Source organism: Pelophylax lessonae, assembly GCF_965119305.1.
Source record: "Pelophylax lessonae genome assembly, chromosome: 3".
Classification (NCBI taxonomy): domain Eukaryota; kingdom Metazoa; phylum Chordata; class Amphibia; order Anura; family Ranidae; genus Pelophylax; species Pelophylax lessonae.
In genome coordinates, this window is record NC_138770.1 from 40,223,150 (window position 1) to 40,243,935 (window position 20,786).

General features: G+C 42.6%; 2 protein-coding genes across 2 annotated transcripts in view; both read right to left on the reverse strand.

Annotated features, from left to right (window-relative positions):
• LOC309550710 (uncharacterized protein) overlaps positions 1-13,901 on the reverse strand; it is a 36,396-nt gene extending 22,495 nt beyond the window's left edge. Inside the window, exon 1 of the mRNA XM_082251045.1 lies at positions 13,814-13,901. The gene's annotated coding sequence lies outside the window, so the exon portion shown is untranslated. The remainder of the gene's footprint in view (positions 1-13,813) is intronic.
• Positions 1-20,786, reverse strand: part of LOC309550292 (uncharacterized protein) — a 979,642-nt gene that overhangs the window by 121,321 nt on the left and 837,535 nt on the right. Inside the window, 1 exon segment of the mRNA XM_082250695.1 lies at positions 11,220-12,118. Within this exon segment, the coding sequence (XP_082106821.1) occupies positions 11,220-12,118 (899 nt within the window).

Sequence of the window (20,786 nt, forward strand, 5' to 3'; positions counted from 1 at the left end):
ATATATATATATATATATATATATATATGTATATATATATATATATATATATATATGTATGTATATATATATATATATATATATATATATATATATGTATGTATATATATATATATATATATATATATATATATATATATATATATATGTATATATATATATATATATATATACACACGTATATATATATATATATATGTATATACACGTAATTCTTGTGAATGAGCAGCCCAAACCAACTGTATACATTATATATATATATATATATATATATATATATATATATATATATATATATATATATATATACACATATATATATAATATATGTATACATACACATATATATATATATATATATATAATATGTATAATAAATGTATACAGTTGGTTTGGGCTGCTCATTCACAAGAATTACATGCTTTCAGCACCTAAAATAATGGTACCGATTTCAGCACCTAAAATCCAAAAGAATCATACCGCCAGGGAGGTTAACACATATTTACACATCTCACATTAAAAACAAGCGCAAAATTAATTTTCCCAGGAAACACTGCAGCCTTTAAAATTCCTCCTCTTCCACCATGCCTTCAGTTATAGAGTAGCCTCCGACATGCTGGAAAACAGCACATAACAAACAAACAACCATAACAGGCTATTAAGTCATATTTTAGAAAAAACCTGGGGGGGGGGGTTCTGTCCTGAAAGGCTCTTAGAAATACCATCACCGGTAAGTCTAACTAAGGTTTTCATAAATCGCCTTTCAGGACAGCACCTGGAGAGGATAACCGAGTAACCTACCCTAGGACGGGACCACTGCCTGCAGTACCTTCCTACTGAAGGCCTGAACTGCAGCTGACAGTAAGTCTAGCCTATAGTGCCGAAGGAACGTAGAAAAGCTGGACCAGGTGGCTGCCTTGCAGATCTGTTCAGGCAAAGCACCGGGCCTTTCTGCCCAGGAAGCTACCATTGACCATGTAGAGTGGGCAGCAATACCCTCAGGAGGTTCTTCCCCCTGGGCTATGTAGGCTTCTTTGATTGCCCACTTAAGCCAGCTTCCTAAAGTACTCTTGGAGGCTTTTCCTCCTTTGCGGGATCCCGCAAAGATTATGAAGCTTGCAATGGACTTCCTGAATCCTTTGGTCACAGATAGATATTTGGAATAGACATCTTCTCGCATCTAAAGTATGGAAGGTTTCCTCCTTCGCATTAGCTGGAGCTGAAGAAAAGGTAAATAGTACTATATCCTGAGTACAATGAAAAGATTTAGAAATCTTTAGGAAGAAAGGCCGGATCCGTTCTGAGAATTATTCGGACCGGAAATATAACTAAAAAAGGATCTGCGACTGACAAGGCCTGAATTTCTCTGATTCTTCGGGCTGATGTAATCGCTACCAGAAAATTTGTATTAAGAACTAAGTTCTTCAGAGATGCTTCCTCTAAAGGTTCAAACAGAGTTTTAGCGAATCCTTCTAACACAGACAAATTCTATTTGGGAAAAACTTTAAAGGGGTTTCGGCCTATTTCATGCTAAGACCCTGAAAAAAATGAATAATTAAAGCTTCTTGCGATAATGTTTTCTCAAAAAAAAAAACTGAAAGAGCCGCCACTTGGGTTTTTAGGGTGCTGGCTCCCAGCACCTTCTCCATTCCTTCATGGAGGAATTCCAAAACTGAAACTGCATCTTTAATTTGAAGTCTCTTGAAAGAACACCAGGAATTATATTTCTTCCACACCTTCATATAGATAGCCCTTTTTCTACTAGAAAGAAGGGTGGTAATAAGTTTATTTGAAAGACCCCTGGCCTTTATAAAGTCTTCCTCAGAAACCAAGCTGTCAGTTGTAGAATCCAGATGGTTCAGGGTTCTCTGCGTTAGTAGGTACCTCCTGAACTGAAGTTTCCAGAGGGGATTTGTGGCTAGATTTAGAAGTGGCGCAAACCAAGGCCTCTTCAGCCAACAGGGAGTGATCAATATCAAATCTGTGGATTCTTCCTTGAACTTCCTGAGGACTAGTGATATCAGCTGGAAGGGGGGGAACACATATCACAAGGGAAAGCCCCACAGATAAGCAAGGGCGTCTAGACCCCAAGCCTGATCCTCTTTGTGAAGAGAAAAAAATATTGGTGCTTTTGCGTTTTACTGGTTCGCAAATAGATCGACCTGAGGATGGCCCCAGACATTCACAACCATCAGGAAGACTTCCTGGTTTAGGCTCCATTCTACTTCTACTATCTTTTTTCTGGTTAGGAGATCTGCCAGGAGATTTTGGGGAAACTTTCAGGTGAATTGCTGTTAGAGAAGCCACATTTTGTTCTGTCCAGGTAAGTAGCTGCATGGCCAGATCCGAGAGGCTCCTGCTCCTTGTTCCCTCCTCTTTCAACACATAGGCTACAGCCGTAATGTTGTCCGAAAGGACCTGAACAAGTTCATCCCTGACAGCTTGATGAAAGTACAGAAGACCCAGAAAGATGGCCTTCAACCCTTGCCAGTTGGACGACTTCCTGGCCTCTGCTTGGACCACGACCCTTGTACAGTACGGTCGTCTAGATGGGCCTCCCAGCCCCACGCACTTGCATCTGTGGTCAGCCATTTGTTTGGAGGAAAAGATCACGTCAGGCCCTTTGTCAGATTGATCAGGTTTCGCCACCACCAGAGAGCTCTCTTTACCCTTGTGGCAATCCTGATCGGTTTCTCTAGGGGCTCTAGATGTGACCTTTACTGTAGAATGTCCATCTGGAGAGGGCGAGAATGTAGCCTGGACCACTGGACGGCTGGTATGGATGCGGTAAGCAGCCCTAGAGCTGCCATAGCTATCCAAACAGTCACCTCAGATCTAATGATGTCATCAAACACCCTGGGGACAGCAGTTTTGTCACCGAATAGATTATGTCCATCCGGAAGTGTTTGTACCGTATTGATTTGTTTAGAATCTTTAGGGTCATCCAATATTTGCCAGAAGGTTTATTTACCAAAAAGATGTGTAAATAAAAGCCCCGACCTTCCTGTTCCTTGGGGACTTGGATTACAACTATCTGCTGCATCAGCTCCTGTAAAAGGGACATCATTTCGGAAGCCTTTTCTTTGTCCCTTGGGAGAGGGGTTACATAAAACCTTCTTGGGGGTGTTTCTGAGAACTCCAGGTTGTAACCCCGGGTGACGATGTTACTGATGAAAGGACTTAAGGTTATTTGCTCACATTGTGGGAGGGAAACCAATAAGCTTCCTCCCACTGGGAGGAGGTGTTAATTTGCTCTTGGTAGATTGATCTGGGTGTCTGAAAAGCACCCCACCTCTTCCCTTGCCACTCTGGGAAGACCACCTGGTCTTTTGGTCCTGTTCTCTACTTCTCTGGGACTGATAAATAGGATACATTTTTTTCTTGAGAGGCTGCTTCCTTTTAGAAGGGAAGGCTTTCTTCCTATCACCTGTTCTATCCAAGACTGTTTCCAGATCTGGCCCGAACAGAAAATCCCCTGAAAAAGGTATTCCACACAATTTGGTCTTGGAAGCCAAGTCACCTGACCAAGGCTTGAGCCAAAAAGCGCCTCACCTAGTTGACCAGTGCTGAGGACCTTGCAGACATTTTAATTGATTCTGCAGAGGCATCAGTCATATGACTGCTTTCAACAGTAACAGGAAGGACTCTAGTAAATCTTTTCTCGATGTGCCCGCTTCCACATGCCCCTTAAGCTGTTCTAACAAGCACTCCGAATTCTTGGCAACCACTGTGGATGCCATAGCCGGCCTAAGGCTGGAAGAGGTGGAATCCCATTCCTTTTTAAGGATAGAATCTGCCTTTTTATCCATTGCATCCTTTAAGACGCTCATAACCTCCAACGCCAAATTTGTGCAACAAGAGACTTGAGAAAAGGCTGTATCCACTCTGGGCCTTTTATTTCAAACATGGGTCTTATCATCTTCAAAGGGAAACTTCTCCTAAGGGTCTTGGAGAAAAAAAGGGCCCTTTTTAATTGTCTCTGACAGAACCTTATGAACTGGGAATACCCTATGTTTGGATTCATCCAGTCTCTGATACATTCTGTCATGTACGGAGAGTTGAAGCCCTTTCCTCCTGGATCTCAAGAGCAGTATAGATTGCTTTAACCTCCCCCTGGCGGTATGATTATGTCAGGAATTACATACCAAAAGCGGTACAATTGTTTTCATGGAAATTTGGCGTTATGTATTATAGGCCTACAATTCTTAGTAATTACTGACTTAAACCTGACCAAAACAAGAGTCTAGTAGACATCCCAGATGTGATAAATTTGAAACACAAACGCATGAATTATAATCGAATCAATAATATTATTTTATTATTTAATATATAATATATATAATAAAATTATATTATTGATTAGATTATAATTCATGCATTATATATTATATATAGATATATGTGTGTGTGCATATATATATATATATATATATATATATATATATATATATATATATATATATGCATATATATATATATGCATATATATATATATATATACCGGTGTGTGTGTATATATATATATATGTATATATATATGTATATATATATATGCGCATATATATATATATATATATATATATATATGCATGCATATATATATATATATATATATATATATATATATATATTTATATATGCATATATATATGCATATATATATATATATATATATATATATATATATATAATATAAAATGTGTTTTGTGCAACGTTTTTTTTTTTTTTTGTTTTTGAATTTCCCTCCCTAGTTCCGCTCCCATGCAGCATTGCTGCTGCAGGGAACGGAACTAGGAAGTCATTACACCGACGGAGGGACGGAGGAGCGGCGGGACTCTCGGCTGGCGGTCACAGCAATGAGAGATCATCGCTGGATCGCCAGGATAAGGTAAGAGAACACCGCTGCGCTCTCTGCAATCCACCCCGAGCGTGACTCGGGGTTACCGATCCTGATATGAAAAATCAACCCCGAGTCACGCTCGGGATTACCGCTAAGGGGGTTAAGCAAATCATTTACTTCTTCTAAAGATAATTTATATCTAGAAGTTCTGGAAATATCCTCTTCTTTCTCCTCATCCCAATCCTTGAGGGAAAGAAGTGTACTTGCTCCTTCTCCCTCTGAGTCACTGGCCTCTGTCGGCTTTGAGGTGGATGCCAAGGAGCTGGATAAAGTACTTTGCTGGGAGTCTGTCTGTGTTGCTAGCACTTTAACTACGTAATAATGAACACACCGAACTTAAAGTATCCGTTAACTCCTTCACAGAAGAAAACAAATCCTTACATTGCTGTGACGATTTCTCTTTAACGAGGTCTGCTATGCAAGATTTACACAGTGGTTTCGATCCATGAATCTCTCAGGGGTTTTTACAAGAAGGACACCTCCTTCCTACTGAGGGAAAATCCTTTCCTTTTCACTGTGGTTTTGACCTGAAATCAGAACATAAACAAAAAACCAGCAGTCACCTTAACAGCTGAGGCTGATAGCTATCAGAGAACAGACTACCACACCCTAGAAAAAGAAACCAAGGCCCAGCCACCTCCTAAAGCCTGTGCTAGCAAACACTAAACGACAGAGTCCCTGCCTAAACTGAAAGGCTGAGAACTGTAACCACAGCACTTATAGAGCAGGCTCCCACAGGATAAAATACAAAACTCAAAATAATAAGGCCAATAATGAAGATAGAGGCACCACTGTACCCCTCTTACCTGGGCCTGCTTCCACCGATGCTGCAGCCCTCTCCTCCATCTCGTGCAAGGTGTGCAGCAGAAAATGACAGAACCGCCGTCTGTTTAAAATCCCCTCTTCCAGCGTCCCCACACTTCAGGACTGGAAGCGGAAGCACCGACTGTTCGACCTGCTCCCTGACCCTTTGCGTTCCAGCGGCCGGAACAACAGCCACCACTCCCTTGCCGGAAGTCCTGCCTACCGGAAATTACACACTCGCCGGCCGGGACTGACATGCAGGATCTGCTGTAAGAACAGCTCCCCTCTTGGACTGCCTGCCAGCCCACAACCCGCAGACCCTGGGAACACAGGCAAGACCCCTGATCAGGCACTGCTTCCCTGAGCTGGAAGGACCCCCCCTCCACTACACCTGGGGGGCTGCTGGGATGGTCATTCAGGAAAAAAATTTCAAAAGCCTAGAGGTAAGCCTACCCTTACTCCACCTGGAGAGAACGCAGCCCCCCTAATTGGTTACATAGTACATGAGGTTGAATAAAGACATCAGTCCATCCAGTTCAACCTGTATAGGTGTGTGTGTGTGTGTCAGTGGCCTGCTCATTTCCCATAATCGTGAATATTATTGAATATTATGATCTGTGAGATGCACGTCCAAAAGTCTTTTAAAAGTAGTCATACTCCCTGCAGCTACCACCATTTGTGGAAGAGAGTTCCACATTCTCACCGCCCTTACAGTGAAGAACTGCTTACGCAGCATAAGGTTAAACCATCTCTCCTCTAATCTCATTGTGTGGCCACGTGTCTTATTGCACTCCTTGGGACTAAATAGTTTTCTATCTATGCTAGGATCGCCATTGATGTATTTGTAGATCGCTATCATGTCCTCTCTTAGGCGTCTCCTCTTCAAGGAGAATAAATTAAGTGCTTGTAATCACTCCTCATAACTAAGGTCCTCTAATCCCCTAATTAGTTTAGTTGCACTTCTTTGGACTCTCTCTAGTTCCAGCACATCCTTTCTGAGGATTAGTGACCAGAACTGGACAGAATACTCCAGGTGTGGCCAAACCAGAGTTTTATAAAGTGGTAGGATTATAGCTTCATCTATATAATACCTTACACTTCTCTGCGTTAAATCTCATTTGCCACGTAGTTGCCCACTCTGTTAATATGTTCAGGTCTTCCAGTAGGATTTCTATATCTTGTTGAGAAGTTATTGCTCTACATATCTTTGTGTCATCCGCGAAAACTGAGATTGAGCTACTGATTCCGTCCTCTATGTTATTGATGAATAAATTAAACAAAATTGGTCTCAGGACTGAGCCCTGGGGAGCCCCACTTACCACTCTAGATCAGTCTGAGTATGCATTATTTATCACCACCCTTTGGACACACCCATGTAACCAGTTCTTTATCCAAGAACAAACCCTGAGGTCGATGCCTGCAGACCTTAGCTTGTATATTAAGCGTTTGTGGGGAACAGTGTCGAATGCCTTAGCAGAATCCAGATACACCACATCCACAGGTCTCCCCCTATCTATCTCACAGCTCACCTCCTCGTAGAATGTTAGCAAATTGGTTTGGCAAGAATGTCCTTTTGTGAACCCATGCTGATTAAGTGCTAATGATACTGTTGTTCTTAGCTAAATCTTGGATATAGTCCGTTATCGGCCCTTCCAATAATTTACATTCAATTGATGTCAGGCTGACCGGTCTATAGTTTCCCGGAATATCCCTCCTACCTTTTTGAATATTGATATCACATTAGCTTTCCTCCAGTCACCCGGTACAGTTCCTGTCAATATACTGTCTGTGAAGATTCCCTGCAGTGCTTCCACCATGGCGGAGGAAACACAATAACTGAAGGCATGGTGGAAGAGGAGGGATTTTAAAGGCTCAGAGTTGTCCAGCCTCATTACTTCCTCAGAGGACCCCAAAGTCCTTTAAGCTACACTACCTGCTCAGGGTTCCCGGAGTTCTTCAGATGCAGTACACTGTCACCTCAGAGATCCCTCAGCTCCTCTACTTCCCTCAGAACCTTCAGTATTTTCCTCCCTCTGACACTAATGGTGGAACATATTCCTCATGGCAGGCTGGGGAATGTTTTCTTCCTCCTGACCAGCAATGTAAGGGGGTCTATGCTCCATACTCCTGCTCTCCATCATTGTGTTATTTTTATTTCATTATTGTTGGCTGCACATTATAATGATTGCCTATTGGCTGCCTGTGTAGTGTAATATTTGTCCTTTGTAGGCCACGTATGGTCAGGATGGTCATTGTCTTGTATATTTATTGTCAGTGCTGTGTGTTTTGTGAGGACCATATTACTGGAATTTAAAGTGGTTCTAAAGGCTGAAGGTTTTTTTATCCTAATACTTACACGATCCAGGGATATGCCGGGTTTCTGCTTCCTCATTGGCTGAGACACAGAAGTGGGTAAGTGGTGGGGAAGGGCGCCGTTCTGTGTGTCTTATGCAAGTGGTTTGCTATGAGGGCACTCGGAGAGGAGGAGGAGGAGGAGGATTGGGGCTGCTCTGTGCAAAACTCTTACACAGAGCAGGTAAGTATAACATGTTTGTTATTGAAAAAAATTAAATTCATCATCACTTTAAGTCCAAAATTAAGAGAATGTTCTGGCTCCATAATAGGAGAAATGCTCTGACCTTGATGGAGTTAATGTATAAATAATAAATGTTCAGGCAGCATTTACACTATCGACAAAATATCTAAATCCTCAACATGATAGCTGCAATGAAACTTTCTCATTAAGTGTCGGACAACTCCTGGGGGTAAGCTGGCAGCAATTTCCTAGAAAAAAAAACCGCTGCAGATGACTAGATGTGCTGGACCCTGTAGTCCCAGAGAGTTTTAGATGCCCCCATAGTAGGAAATAGGGGAATTTAGGCATAAGGAGCAGAAGTGCTGATCCTGGCCACAGATACTCCAGTGGATGCCAGGTAAGATACCGCATAGACAATCTAAAAACATCTGACGGGTTTCTTTTGGAAAATGCCAATCTTCGTCTAAAAGGGGTATTGGCAGGTGAGCAGCTCCTAAAAAGTGTTTATAACCCAGAATAACTTAACAAACACCTTCATCATAAAACACTATATTTGTTCATCATTTTATTTATAATCACCAATAACTGGTAAAACAATAGAAAAATACTATAAAAAATGCATAAAAATGATTAATCAACAATGAGTCTGGCCGTAGAAATTGTATTGAGCTCAGAAATCCATTTTGATTCCTATCTGGACATCTTTTTGATAAAATTGCACCCTGTCCGCTCCGGGTTCACCATCCCAACCTCGAGTCCCTTTCAGACTCCTATTGTGAGACTCGACATAGTGTCTCTGGAGTAAAATCTTACAGAAATCCTCCCTAATCCAAACCTTTAATTATCATTTCATTCCCCCCACATACAATGTCTGGAACTGGCATTTAATGACAAAAATAACTCCCCTCGAGGTACAGACCATAAATTCCCACATTGTAATATACGGGGTTAATCTACATTTCCACACTATATATATGTGTATCATCATCTGCTGGAGATAAAATAAGTTGCAGTGACTATGGAGGAAGAGGACGGACATGACGGGGGGGTTACTGGATGTAAATTTTATTTTTCCTTCTGCATTTTCCAAAAACTTGTGGCAAAATGAATGAAATCTTCAAAAGAATCACCATGCCTCTTAAAAAAATCTTGGGGTGTTTACTTTTCAAAGTGTGGTAATTTTGTGGGCGTTTAGACTGTCCTGGTGCTCCAGAGCTTCCAAATATAAAAGGTAGTAAGGAAATTAGATTTTTAATTTATGCCCATTAAAAGCCTGAAGGTGCTCCTTGGATTTTGGGCCCCTTTGTTTTGATTAGGCTGTGAAAAAGTCTCACACATGTGGTATCACCACACTAGTAAGGAGTAGCAGAATGTTTTTTCGGGGTGTATTTATAAGTATGTCTATGCTGTTTGTTAGAAATATCTTATTAATGGACAAATTTGTGTAAAAAAAATAAATTTTCATTTGTTTCCCGCATTTTCCAAAAACTTGTGGCAAAAAATAACATTTTTAAAAGACTTACAATGCCTTTCAGAAAATACCTAAGGATCCTTGCTTTCCGAAATGGGATTATATTGTGGATGTTTCCACTGTCCTTGTGCTCTAGGAACTCCAAAAATGTTATGGGTAGCCAGAAAATTAGATGCCTAATTTATGCCCCTAGAATGCCTGAAGGCGCTCCTTAAATTTTGGGTCCCACTATGCAACTAGCCTCTAAAAATGTCTGACATATGTGGTGTCCTCATACTCAAAAAACATAGTAGGATGTGTTTTGGGGTGTAATTATTTGTAGTCTATGCTGTGTGTGTAAGAAATAACTTGTTAAAATTACAACTTTGTGAAAAAAAAAACACATTTTATTTCATTTCATTTTTTTAAAAAGTTTGATAAAAAAATGTACAACTTCTAAAAACGCACCTCTTATTAAATACCTAGGACTGTCTACTTTCCAAAAAGGGGTTATTTGTATTGCCCTGACATTTTAGGGCCTCAAGACATAAGATCGGTAAGGCAGTCAATACATCAGGATTAATCAATTTTTAAACATATATACCATAGTTAGTAGGCTCTATAACTTTAACAAAGGCTAAATAATCTACACTTATTTGGGTTACTTTTTTTTACTAAAAAATGTAGTAGAACACATTTTGGCCTATATTTATTAGGAAGGTTATTTATCTGCAAAATGATATAACAGAAATGAACAAAAACATTTTGTTTTAAAATTTGTTTTGTTTTTTATTTATCTAAAAAAAAAAAATTAAAACCCAGTGGTGATTAAAAACCACCAAAAGAAAGTGCTATCTATCTCTAAAAAATTATAAAATGTCATTTGGATACAGTGTTATATGACATATGAGTATTTTTCCATCAAAGTATGACAGTTCTAAAAAGTGAAAAATGGCCCGCACTGGAAGGGGGTGAAACTTTCCAGACTTGAGGTGGTCAACACAGTGATTTCCTACGATCGTCAACTCCACCAAGTGGCTATAATTTGGTATGTTTCTATTGGCATCTAAATGGAACCAATGATCACAGGAAATTACTGTGTGAAATAAAAATTGGCCAATATATTTGTTTTCACGGCTGGGTGAATTCTAGCCACATTCGTTCAACTATTTAAAAAATAGAAAATAAACCTCAAAGTGTTTGTGAAGCTTACATCACAAAATGTACCGACTCCATTTTTATTTTTCTACTGCTATCAATGGCCAACACGGTACAACACTTTATACGTGTCTTTGAACATCTCTGATCTCCTTATGAACTGTTTCTTACATGATGAAGATCAGCCATGGAGTATATCTGAGGTGTATATTGGGGTGTGCTTCTTCCCCACATGAGAGCTGAGATGTCCAGCAACATTCGTATAGAAGACATTTCCCACACTCAAGGCACTAATACACCTCGAGGGTTGTGTTGGATCCCTGATGTACAGGAAGACAGGACTTCAGTGAGGAATAATTCCCTCACTCAGGACAGGAAGGTGGCTTTTCCCCCGTGTGAGATCTCTGATGTCTGTAAAGATTGGACTTCTGTGAAAAACATTTGCCGCATTCAGGGCAGGAATACGGCTTCTCTCCTGTGTGCAATCTCTGATGTTTAAGGAGCTCTGATTTTTGGATAAAACATTTCCCACATGCAAAACAAGAATAAGGCTTCTCCCCCGTGTGTAGTCTTTGATGTGTGTAAAGATGTGACTTATCTGAAAAGCATTTCCCACATTCAGGACAGGAATAAGGTTTTTCCCCCGTGTGAGTCCTTTGATGTGTGGAAAGGTTGGACTTCTTTGAAAAACATTTCCCACACTGAGGGCAGGAATACGGCTTCTCCCCCGTGTGAGATCTCTGATGTACAGAAAGATTGGACTTCTTTGAAAAACATTTTCCACAGTCAGGGCAGTAATAAAGCTTTTCCCCCACATGAGACCTTTTATGTGTTACAAGCTCTGATTTTTGTAAAAAACATTTCCCGCACTCATGACAGGAAAATGGCCTCTCACTTGCATGCATCTTCTGATGTCTGTAAACATGTGACCTATCTGAAAAACATTTCCCGCACTCTGTGCATGAATAGGGTTTTTCCCCTGTATGAGATCTTTGATGTGTGGAAAGGTTGGACTTCTTTGAAAAACATTTCCCGCACTCAGTACAGGAATACGGCTTCTCCCCCGTGTGAGATCTTTGATGTACAGAAAGATTGGACTTCTTTGAAAAACCTTTTCCACAGTCAGGGCAGGAATAAAGCTTCTCCCCCGTGTGAGACCTTTTATGTGTTATAAGTTCTGATTTTTGTAAAAAACATTTCCCACACTCCAGACAGGAAAGTTGTTTCTCATCCATATGAGATCTTTGATGTATGGAAAGATTGGACTTATCTGAAAAACATTTCCCGCACTTAGGACAGGAATACGGTTTCTCACCTGTGTGAGATCTTTTATGCACAGTAAGACTAGATTTGAATTGGAATCCCTTCCCACACTCAGGACAGGAAAACCTTTTATCAGTTGGAGGGAAGGCACCGTCCCTCACAGTCTGAGGTTCCTCAGGATAAGAGGAATACGATGGTCCAGCACTGTGTGGTGGCGGATGGACATTTGAGGTAGCCGGGTTTTCTCCTGGACTATACTGTGTGATGTCCTCATCTTCTACTTTACAGTCTGGAGACAAAGTGAGACAATCCTCTGAGGTTTTCCTCATCTCCCATCCATCTACTAAAATAGAAATAAAAAAATAAAAAAAATTATTACTAGACATGAGCAGATTGGTTCCCCTAAACCAGGACTCCGCCCACATCAGGCAGCTTCGTCTCTGAGGATCTTACAATTCCAATGTAACTAGTAAATGGATCCTCTGATCTCCTACCAGTTAATTTCTTTATTTATGGGTCTTAGTCAGAGAGTGAGGAAACAACAAGAACTGTCTTCTATAGGAGTGACAGTGATGAGGGGATTATAGGACGAGTGTCCCCACCCCCTCTATCACTCATTGCCATCTTCCCAACACAAGAAGTCCCGCACTTCCTTATTTAGTCCATGATTTAGTCATGAATAACAGCGGGGCTGAGCCCCACCAGAGGTCAGAGAGTGAGGATGGGAGGAGAACAACCAAGATAAAGACTGGACTGATCCTGAAGACCACCATCATTGGGTTACTGACTCCTCCCTCATTATCACTTTCTGTTTAAGGTTCCAAAGTTTGAGGATGTTATCACATTATTATCACCATGTAAAAGTCTGTGCCTCAATCAAATCATCAGATATAAAATGTCCAGCTGGTAGAAAATGGGTGTAACAAAAGAGAATACATATTATGTGTATTGTGACGGTATTCGAGGTGAGGTAGTAGATAATCGCTATATTTCACCTCGCATACGTTCTGTAGGGAGAGACTGAACCGGAATCCGGCCTGAGTTTTTCCAGCCTCTGTGACAGGCTAGGTTCCGGTCCAGAGTATAGTGAGAAAAACTGTTGTTTAGTTTAGCGCCGGACGGCAAGGATTTATTTTACTGTTTTGTTGTTTTTGTATATTTGCAAACCTCTGCTAAATAAAGCTGGCAATCCACCAGACTTTAAAGAAATTACCTGCATGCTGGCCTTACTTTCCTGAAAAAAAGGTGATCCCTGTGAGCTAATCTCCCACAATATATATAGCAGTGGGTAGAGGGGAGAGAGCAGACGTCAGGACTATGAAACATACAACATATTGTATAATATAAGGGACTAGATAATATATATTTTAAGGGTCAGGGCTCACAATATTTGTATTCGTGTAGACATGGGGCAAAAGACTCAAGGCACATGCCCCAGGTGCTTAGGTCGAGCAATGCGTACCATCAAAATCAACATTTTGCTGCCACCTGTACCCCAGAATCTACATAAATCCAGTCTAGATACATAAATTGTGTCTGCAGCACAGAGAAGGAAGATTATCTGAGAGAAATACAGGACGGGGAACATAGCTCAGGAAAGTGACCAGGGTATTACAGGCTGATATCACCCAGTCCTTGCCATACTCTGGACCAATCAGTGAGCAGTATGGGTGGAGGATTGTAATTAGTGTTAATGACCCACCTGTGCTGATCTCTGTAGGAGTGTCCTCCTCTATAAATGTCCCCGTTATTCCATCCTCCTCCATAGACTGCTGATCATCCCTCACATACCTCTCTTCTTCTTCTGTTTTAACCTCAACTTTTATATCTAGCAGATCTTCAACCTTAAACAAGAGAAGGAGAAAAATAATATTTGTAAAATATAAGCTCACATATGAAATCCAAACATCATCTACATGAGTACATGTTCCATACCACCAACCTTGTAATTGTGAGAGATGGTGTGGTCTTCCTGTGTGGAATCCCGGGAATACAGAGGACGGGGACATCTCTCTGGTGGGTTTCTGTTACTAGGTGATTCCATCATGATGTCCTTGTAGATATGCTGGTGTTCCTCAGAGAGCTCATCCATTACACCATACTTATCTTCCCCCTCTTCAAACTCTTCTTTAACAATAATATTATATTCCCCAAGGTTTCCACTCTGAATAAATAATAATACATTCATTGTAACAAACATGCTGTGTGTAAATCTTAACTATCAGTAATTGTTCCTCATCTACCTGATGATGGTGAGGGATGGTGTGACCTTCCTGTGTGGAATCCCGGGAATACAGAGGACGGGGACATCTCTCTGGTGGATTCACATTACTGGATTCATCTGTAGGAAACACACACACTGACTGAATACATTGTTTCTATGTGTTTATCAGATGATGGGGGATCTAGGTGGATCCTCCGTACTGCTCTCTCCTTTACAATAAAGTCTCCTCTTACCCAGTGATGTGAGGGGCGGCTGATTCTCCATCATGACGTCCTTGTAGAGATCCTTGTGTCCTTCTAAATACTCCCACTCCTCCATGGAGAAATAGACAGTGACATCCTGACACCTTATAGGAACCTGACACACACAATGATACAGTCACCATCCAGACACATCCCTTGTCTGTTACTGGATAATGTCCCAGAATTCCCAGCACCGCTCACCTCTCCTGTCAGCAGCTCCATCATCTTCTTGGTGACTTCTAGAATCTTCTGCATGTTGTGTCTCTCAGCTTTTAGGGAGTCACATGGAGGCACTGTGGTGGTCATATGATCACCTGACTTCAGAAGAGGAAATCTCTGTATTGAGGAACCAATAGGAATACCATGTTACAATCCGAGGAATCCTCCTTACCTCTCCAGTCAGGTCTGTATTTTAATTATAGAGCTAAGAGTGAAGTCATGTGACCTCCTCTACTCTCTGCTCAGGCCTGTGTTTTATTAATAGAGATAAGAGTGATGTCATGTGACCTCCCAGAATCCTCCTTACCTCTCCAGTCAGCAGGTAGACGATCTCCATGGTGAGGTTTAGTATCTTCTCAGTCATGTGACTGCAGTCCTCCTCCATCCTCACTGATGCCGTCATGTGATCTAAACAGGGCTCCTTGTAGACGGATAACTTTGGGAAATGAAAGTAAGAATTATTTGTATGGTATTGGTCACACAATAATAGGATGTGGATGTGAGGCGGGTAATAGGAGGGTTAAGCCACGTACACACGCGTCGAAATTCGGCCGGGAATCTTCGTCCGACGACCGATCTGCCGATTTTCGGCTTGTTAGTATGATGCTTCCGACAACCAACTCCGACTTTTCGGCCAAAAAAAATCTGGTGTGCAGGCTATAAAATTTTTGTCCTCCGTCAAAACACGTCCGATTTTCGTGCAGTCAGTACAGATTTCGACAGGGAAAAATCTTATGAGCAAGACTGGGCATGCTCAGAGAAGAAAGAACACAAAGAAAGCAAACCAACACATGACATCACTTCTGAAGTAGAATTTTGTTGTGCGGGAAAATTTGTGTGCAGTCTAGGCACATTCCAACCAACAAAACACCACTCTGTACAAAAGACGGATGACCGGTCGGTGGAAATTCGTTGCCTGTGTACTAGGCTTAACTGTACTTTTAGGATCTCTTGGATGCCAGACCAGAAAATTCCTTTTCTTTTTCCCAATAAAATTTTTTATTTTATTCAAAATAAGTAAATAACATACTTCCTATAACAAATAACATAATTCCTTTTCTTTGTGGAGTTTGTTTTGTTTCGGAACTGGTTTTGGTTAGTTTTAGATCTAAACTTCGGTTGAGGGGGTCCAATATCCGACAGCCTGCTGACTGACAGGAGTGATGTCATTGTCACTCTCTGCAGTAAGAGAAGGGATTGGATTGGATAGCAGGAGGATGATGCTGTTGCAGTAGAGAGTTGTGGGGGAGGAGTCTGTTCTCTTCCCACCAATGGCAACCCAATGTGGGTAGTGGGAGGACAGCAGGAGGGAGGGGTTTGTTCTCTTGGTTGCCAAGTATTCCATAGTATCCAGAACATTGTACAGAGTGGCAATGGGCTCCTGGTGTTCTGAATTCCAGGACTGGGCACTGCCAGAGCCTGTGTCATATGAAGGTATTGGACTGGCTAACCATTAGGAGATGCTGCACAAACAGACCTCCTCTAAGAACAAGTGTCCCTCTTCATTCCACTTGGTATCCTGGGGCATATCACTTGATCAATGAGATGGGTAAGAAGGTGACGTTTGCCTTGACTTTCTGGTCAGGAGTTCTTTAACGAGGACTGAAAAGTAATTTCAGGTGGAAGGACTATTAAAGACCAAGAGCCCCACCTCCTCTACCGAGTCCTACAACCCCTATAGCCCAGAGCCTATCAGCCTGACTACTTTCTCAGAGGCCTGCACACCCCTTCAGCAATATTACTTCCTCAGAGGCCCCCAGAGGTCTTCTCAGCTCCTCCACTTCCCTCAGAACCTTCACTATTTTCCTCCCTCTGACACCAATGATGGAACATATTCTTCATGGCAGGTTGGGGAATGTTTTCTTCCTCCTGACCAGTAATGTATGGGGCTCTATGCTCCATACTCCTGACCCCTGCACTCCATCATTGTGTTGGCTGGGTACTAAAATGATTTCCCATTGGCTGCCTGTGTAGTGTAATAATTGCCCTTTGTAGGCCATGTATGGTCAGGATGGTCATTGTTTTGTCTATTTATTGTCTGTGCTGTTTGTTTAGAGGAACGTATTACTAGAATTTATCTCCAAAATGAAGAGAATGTTTCGTCCCCCTGTAAGTGGGGAAATGTTCTAGGGTTATTCTAGGTTTCCACACTATATATGTGTGTATCATCATCTGCTGGAGATAAAAGGCGTCACAGTGACTATGGAGGAAGAGGACGGACATGACGGGGGGGGGGGGGGTTACTGGGTGTAAATAGAAAATAAGATCTTATTACCTCTTCTGCTGCCAATGCCAGCAATGTCTTCTCTCTACTTCCTCCCGACTCACCTCTCACCTGGAACTTCTTATTTATACCTGACATCACTTCCTGTCTGCATTCAATGGAAACTTTCATTCTCAGTATACGTGAGATTACCACCTTGTGGTGTTCAGAGGAACTGCAGCCCCGAGAAACGTCTCATAGAGTGAATACGGCTTTGGGCTGCGTGTGTATGTACTGTATATTATTATTATTATTATTATTATTATTCAGGATTTCTATAGCGCCAGCAGTTTACGCAGCGCTTTACAATGTTAGAGGGAGACAATACAGTTACAATACAACAATACAATAAAATACAGAGGATTAAGAGGGCCCTGCTCACAAGAGCTTACAATCTAATGTATATCCTTATAAACTTTTTTCCTTTGTAAATATATCAGCGCTGCTGCAGCACTTTCTGTACATCACATAGATGCTCCATTCACAAACAGGATTAGCCCACCCCCCAAGGAATGTTATTTAAAGGAATTCAACATTTGCATTGTTTCACTTTAAGTATTTAAAAAATCACTGCTCCTGGCCGAATGCATTTTCTTTTTTCGTTTTGCTTTGGTACATGAATTGCTAGGGCAGGTCTCCTGTGCTGTGTTATGACACCTCTTTGCCTATCAGACTAGAAAATGGGCATTTTTAAATTAGCTCCTATTGAATTTAATAGAAATTGCGTAGCACTGCCCCCGTAAAGACTGCCAGATTTCACACTTTTTGGGTCCCACTGAGTTACCAGCAGCAAGCTTGACATGAACAGTAGAGATGGCCTTGCGGTTCGCCCGGCGGTCGGTTCGCGGCAAATTTTGCTTGTTTGCTACCCGCCAAATTTGCAAACACATGGCGTTGTTCGCTGCGGTCATATTAGTTTACATTGGGGAGAACTTTAACCCATGACACAGCCGTCAGGTGGAACGGGACAGCCAATTGAAACATTGCAGCACATGGACAGTCCCCCTACCCTATAAATAGACCTGACCTGGCGGCCATTTCACATTCCGCTTTCTGCCAGTGTAGGGAGAGGTCTGCTGTGCTCATGAGGGAGAGTTTGCTAGACACAAATAGCGCTGTGAAGATCCACAAAAGTCCTTTTCAGGGCTGGTATTTCGGTATGGGCCTTCTACAGTCTCTTTTCAGGTTAGGGACAGGTATCCAGTCGGTGCTTTAGGGGCAGTTAGAGATCGGCTGCAGTCACACAAATCGCTATGTTAATGTCCACAAAAGACCTTTTCAGGGCTGGTATATCAGAATAGTTCCAGTCTCTCTTCAGTATAGGGACAGGTTATTCAGTCTGTGCTGTAGGGGCAGTTAGAGATCGTCATCTGCAGTGACACAAATCGCTCTGTTAATGTCCACAAAAGTCATTTAAAGTGCTCCAATGTCGGTATAGGGTCTATTACAGTCTCTTTAGTATAGGGAGAGGTATCCAATGGTTGCTGAAGGGGCAGTTAGAGATCGTCAGCAGTGACACAAATCACTTTGTTAATGTCCACAAAAGTCATTAAAAGGGCTGCAAATTTTTTGGTATTGCTGTGCAGTGCACAAAAAAGGGGTGGGGGAGGGGGTTAATACACAGTATAATATACTTTATAGAAAGCATATTGGCCAGTAACTGTTGTCACTGTGTGTATTTAACAGTGACAACAGTTACTGGCCAATTATTTGTAGAACTGGTGTGATAAACCTGTGGCCCCCCAAATACCACATATTGAAGTGGGGTGTTATCTACCTTTTTCCAGATATACTGCGATTCTCTAGAGACTTTTGTCACAGGGTAATTAAAAAACATGACAGGCAGAGGAAGAGGCAGAGACGGTAGGGGTGGTAGGGGTAGGGCAGGAGCAGTAGGCCGGAGCCTAACTGTGAAGTTTCAAAAGGCGCGTGCAAAAGACGCACCAGACTTGGTTGAGTGGGTCACTCAGCCTTCCTCTTCTGCACCCTCCTCATCCTCTCTATCTGCACCCTCTTCATGCTCTGCTGTGTGCACCCCCAAAGACACCACCACCACCACCACATACCCTCCGCTTGAGTCACTGGAATTATTTTCCGATCCATCACAAGACGTTTGCGATGCGCAGCCATTGTTGGCATCGGATCAGGAAGAGGAGGTAGCAACAGCCGCCACTCAGCAGTCTGACGACAGTACCCAGATCAGCCCAAGGAGGTTGGTCCCCGCTTTTGCTGCCTTCTCAGAGATCTCGAATGTTAGTGGTGGGGAAGGTGACGTGGATGATGATGAGTCTATGGACGTCACATGGGTGGCCACAAGAGAGGAGGAGGAAGGGAGTTCAGAGGGAGACCCAGACCGGCAGATAGGGAGGAGAGGCAGGCAGAACTTGCATTGCACAAGAGGTACAAAGCAGACTGCAAATGTATCAGGAGCGAGCCATCAACCATGTACAGTCACATCTGGACATGGCTCCGCAGTGTGGGCTTTTTTTAATGTGTCCGTTGCTGACAACAGTGTTGCCATCTGCAGCCTTTGCAGTCAACGCATAAGTCCCGGTAAGCCCAACACTCACCTAGAGACAACCGACTTAAGAAGGCACCTGAACTTCCATCACTGAGCCCAGTGGGAGCAACACCGTCAGAACCAACAAAGTCACACTCCAGGCTCTCACTGTCCAGCCCCTTCTCCTCTCTACTTACATTTGCCCTCCACTCCACCTTCCATGATGCCGTCATCACATTGTTCTGGAAAAAGGCAGGCTTCTGTGGTCCAAATGTTGGAGCGGAAAAAATGATGACGACGGATAACCCAAGATACATCTGACCACAGACACATGGTCTAGCAAACACGGGCAGGGAAGGTTTATCACTTTTACTGCCCACTGGATGAACCTTCTGACTGCCGTTAAGCATGTAACCCATGGCACCTGTGTAGATTTAGTTGTACCGCCACGGCTTGCAAGCAGGCCTGTCTCTTCTTCTCCTCCTCCATCCTCCCTCTCCTCCTCGGCTGACTCCTCCTCTTCCACTGCTACCGTCTCTTCTCCTGCACCGCCCAAGATCCCTAGAACCTATTCCACATGCCAGGGGAGACATTGCCATGCTGTGCTGCGTCTGTTTGAAGCCAAGAGCCACACTGGTCCTGCACTCCTTTCAGCTTTGAGTTTACAGGCAGATCAGTGGCTGACACCGCTGAATTTGACAGTTGGTAACGTGGTGTGCAACAACGGTGCCAATCTGCTGAATGCGCTGAAACAGGGCAAAATAACACATGTGCCATGCATTGCACATGTTCTGAACTTGGTGGTGCATCGATCCGTTGCCAAATACCCTGGGGTCCAGGATGTCTTGCGGCAGGCCAGGGTGTTGATGGAGTGGCAAGAAAATATGCCCGTTTGTTTCCAGGAAGAAGAGGTGACCATGATAGAGGGGGTAAGTGCCGAGTTTACTTGCAGCAAGGAAAGGAAGTAGCCCCGGAAGAGGGACTGTTGTCATGGCAAGCTAGTGCTGGGTCAGCGAGTGCTGATTCCAGCGGAACTGGTGCCCCTCCTGCCTCATCCAAACCACCCTATTGTGCTGAAGTTACTGCTGAAAGGGGCTCGAGCCATCCCTACTTATCCAGAACTGATGATGAGAGAAGTGAGGGAAGAGGAAGCCTTGTTAGAAGAGAAGAGTCAAGGAGCAAGAGAGCTACTGGTGGGAGAAGGGAAGAAGGAGAGAGCTTCTGCCC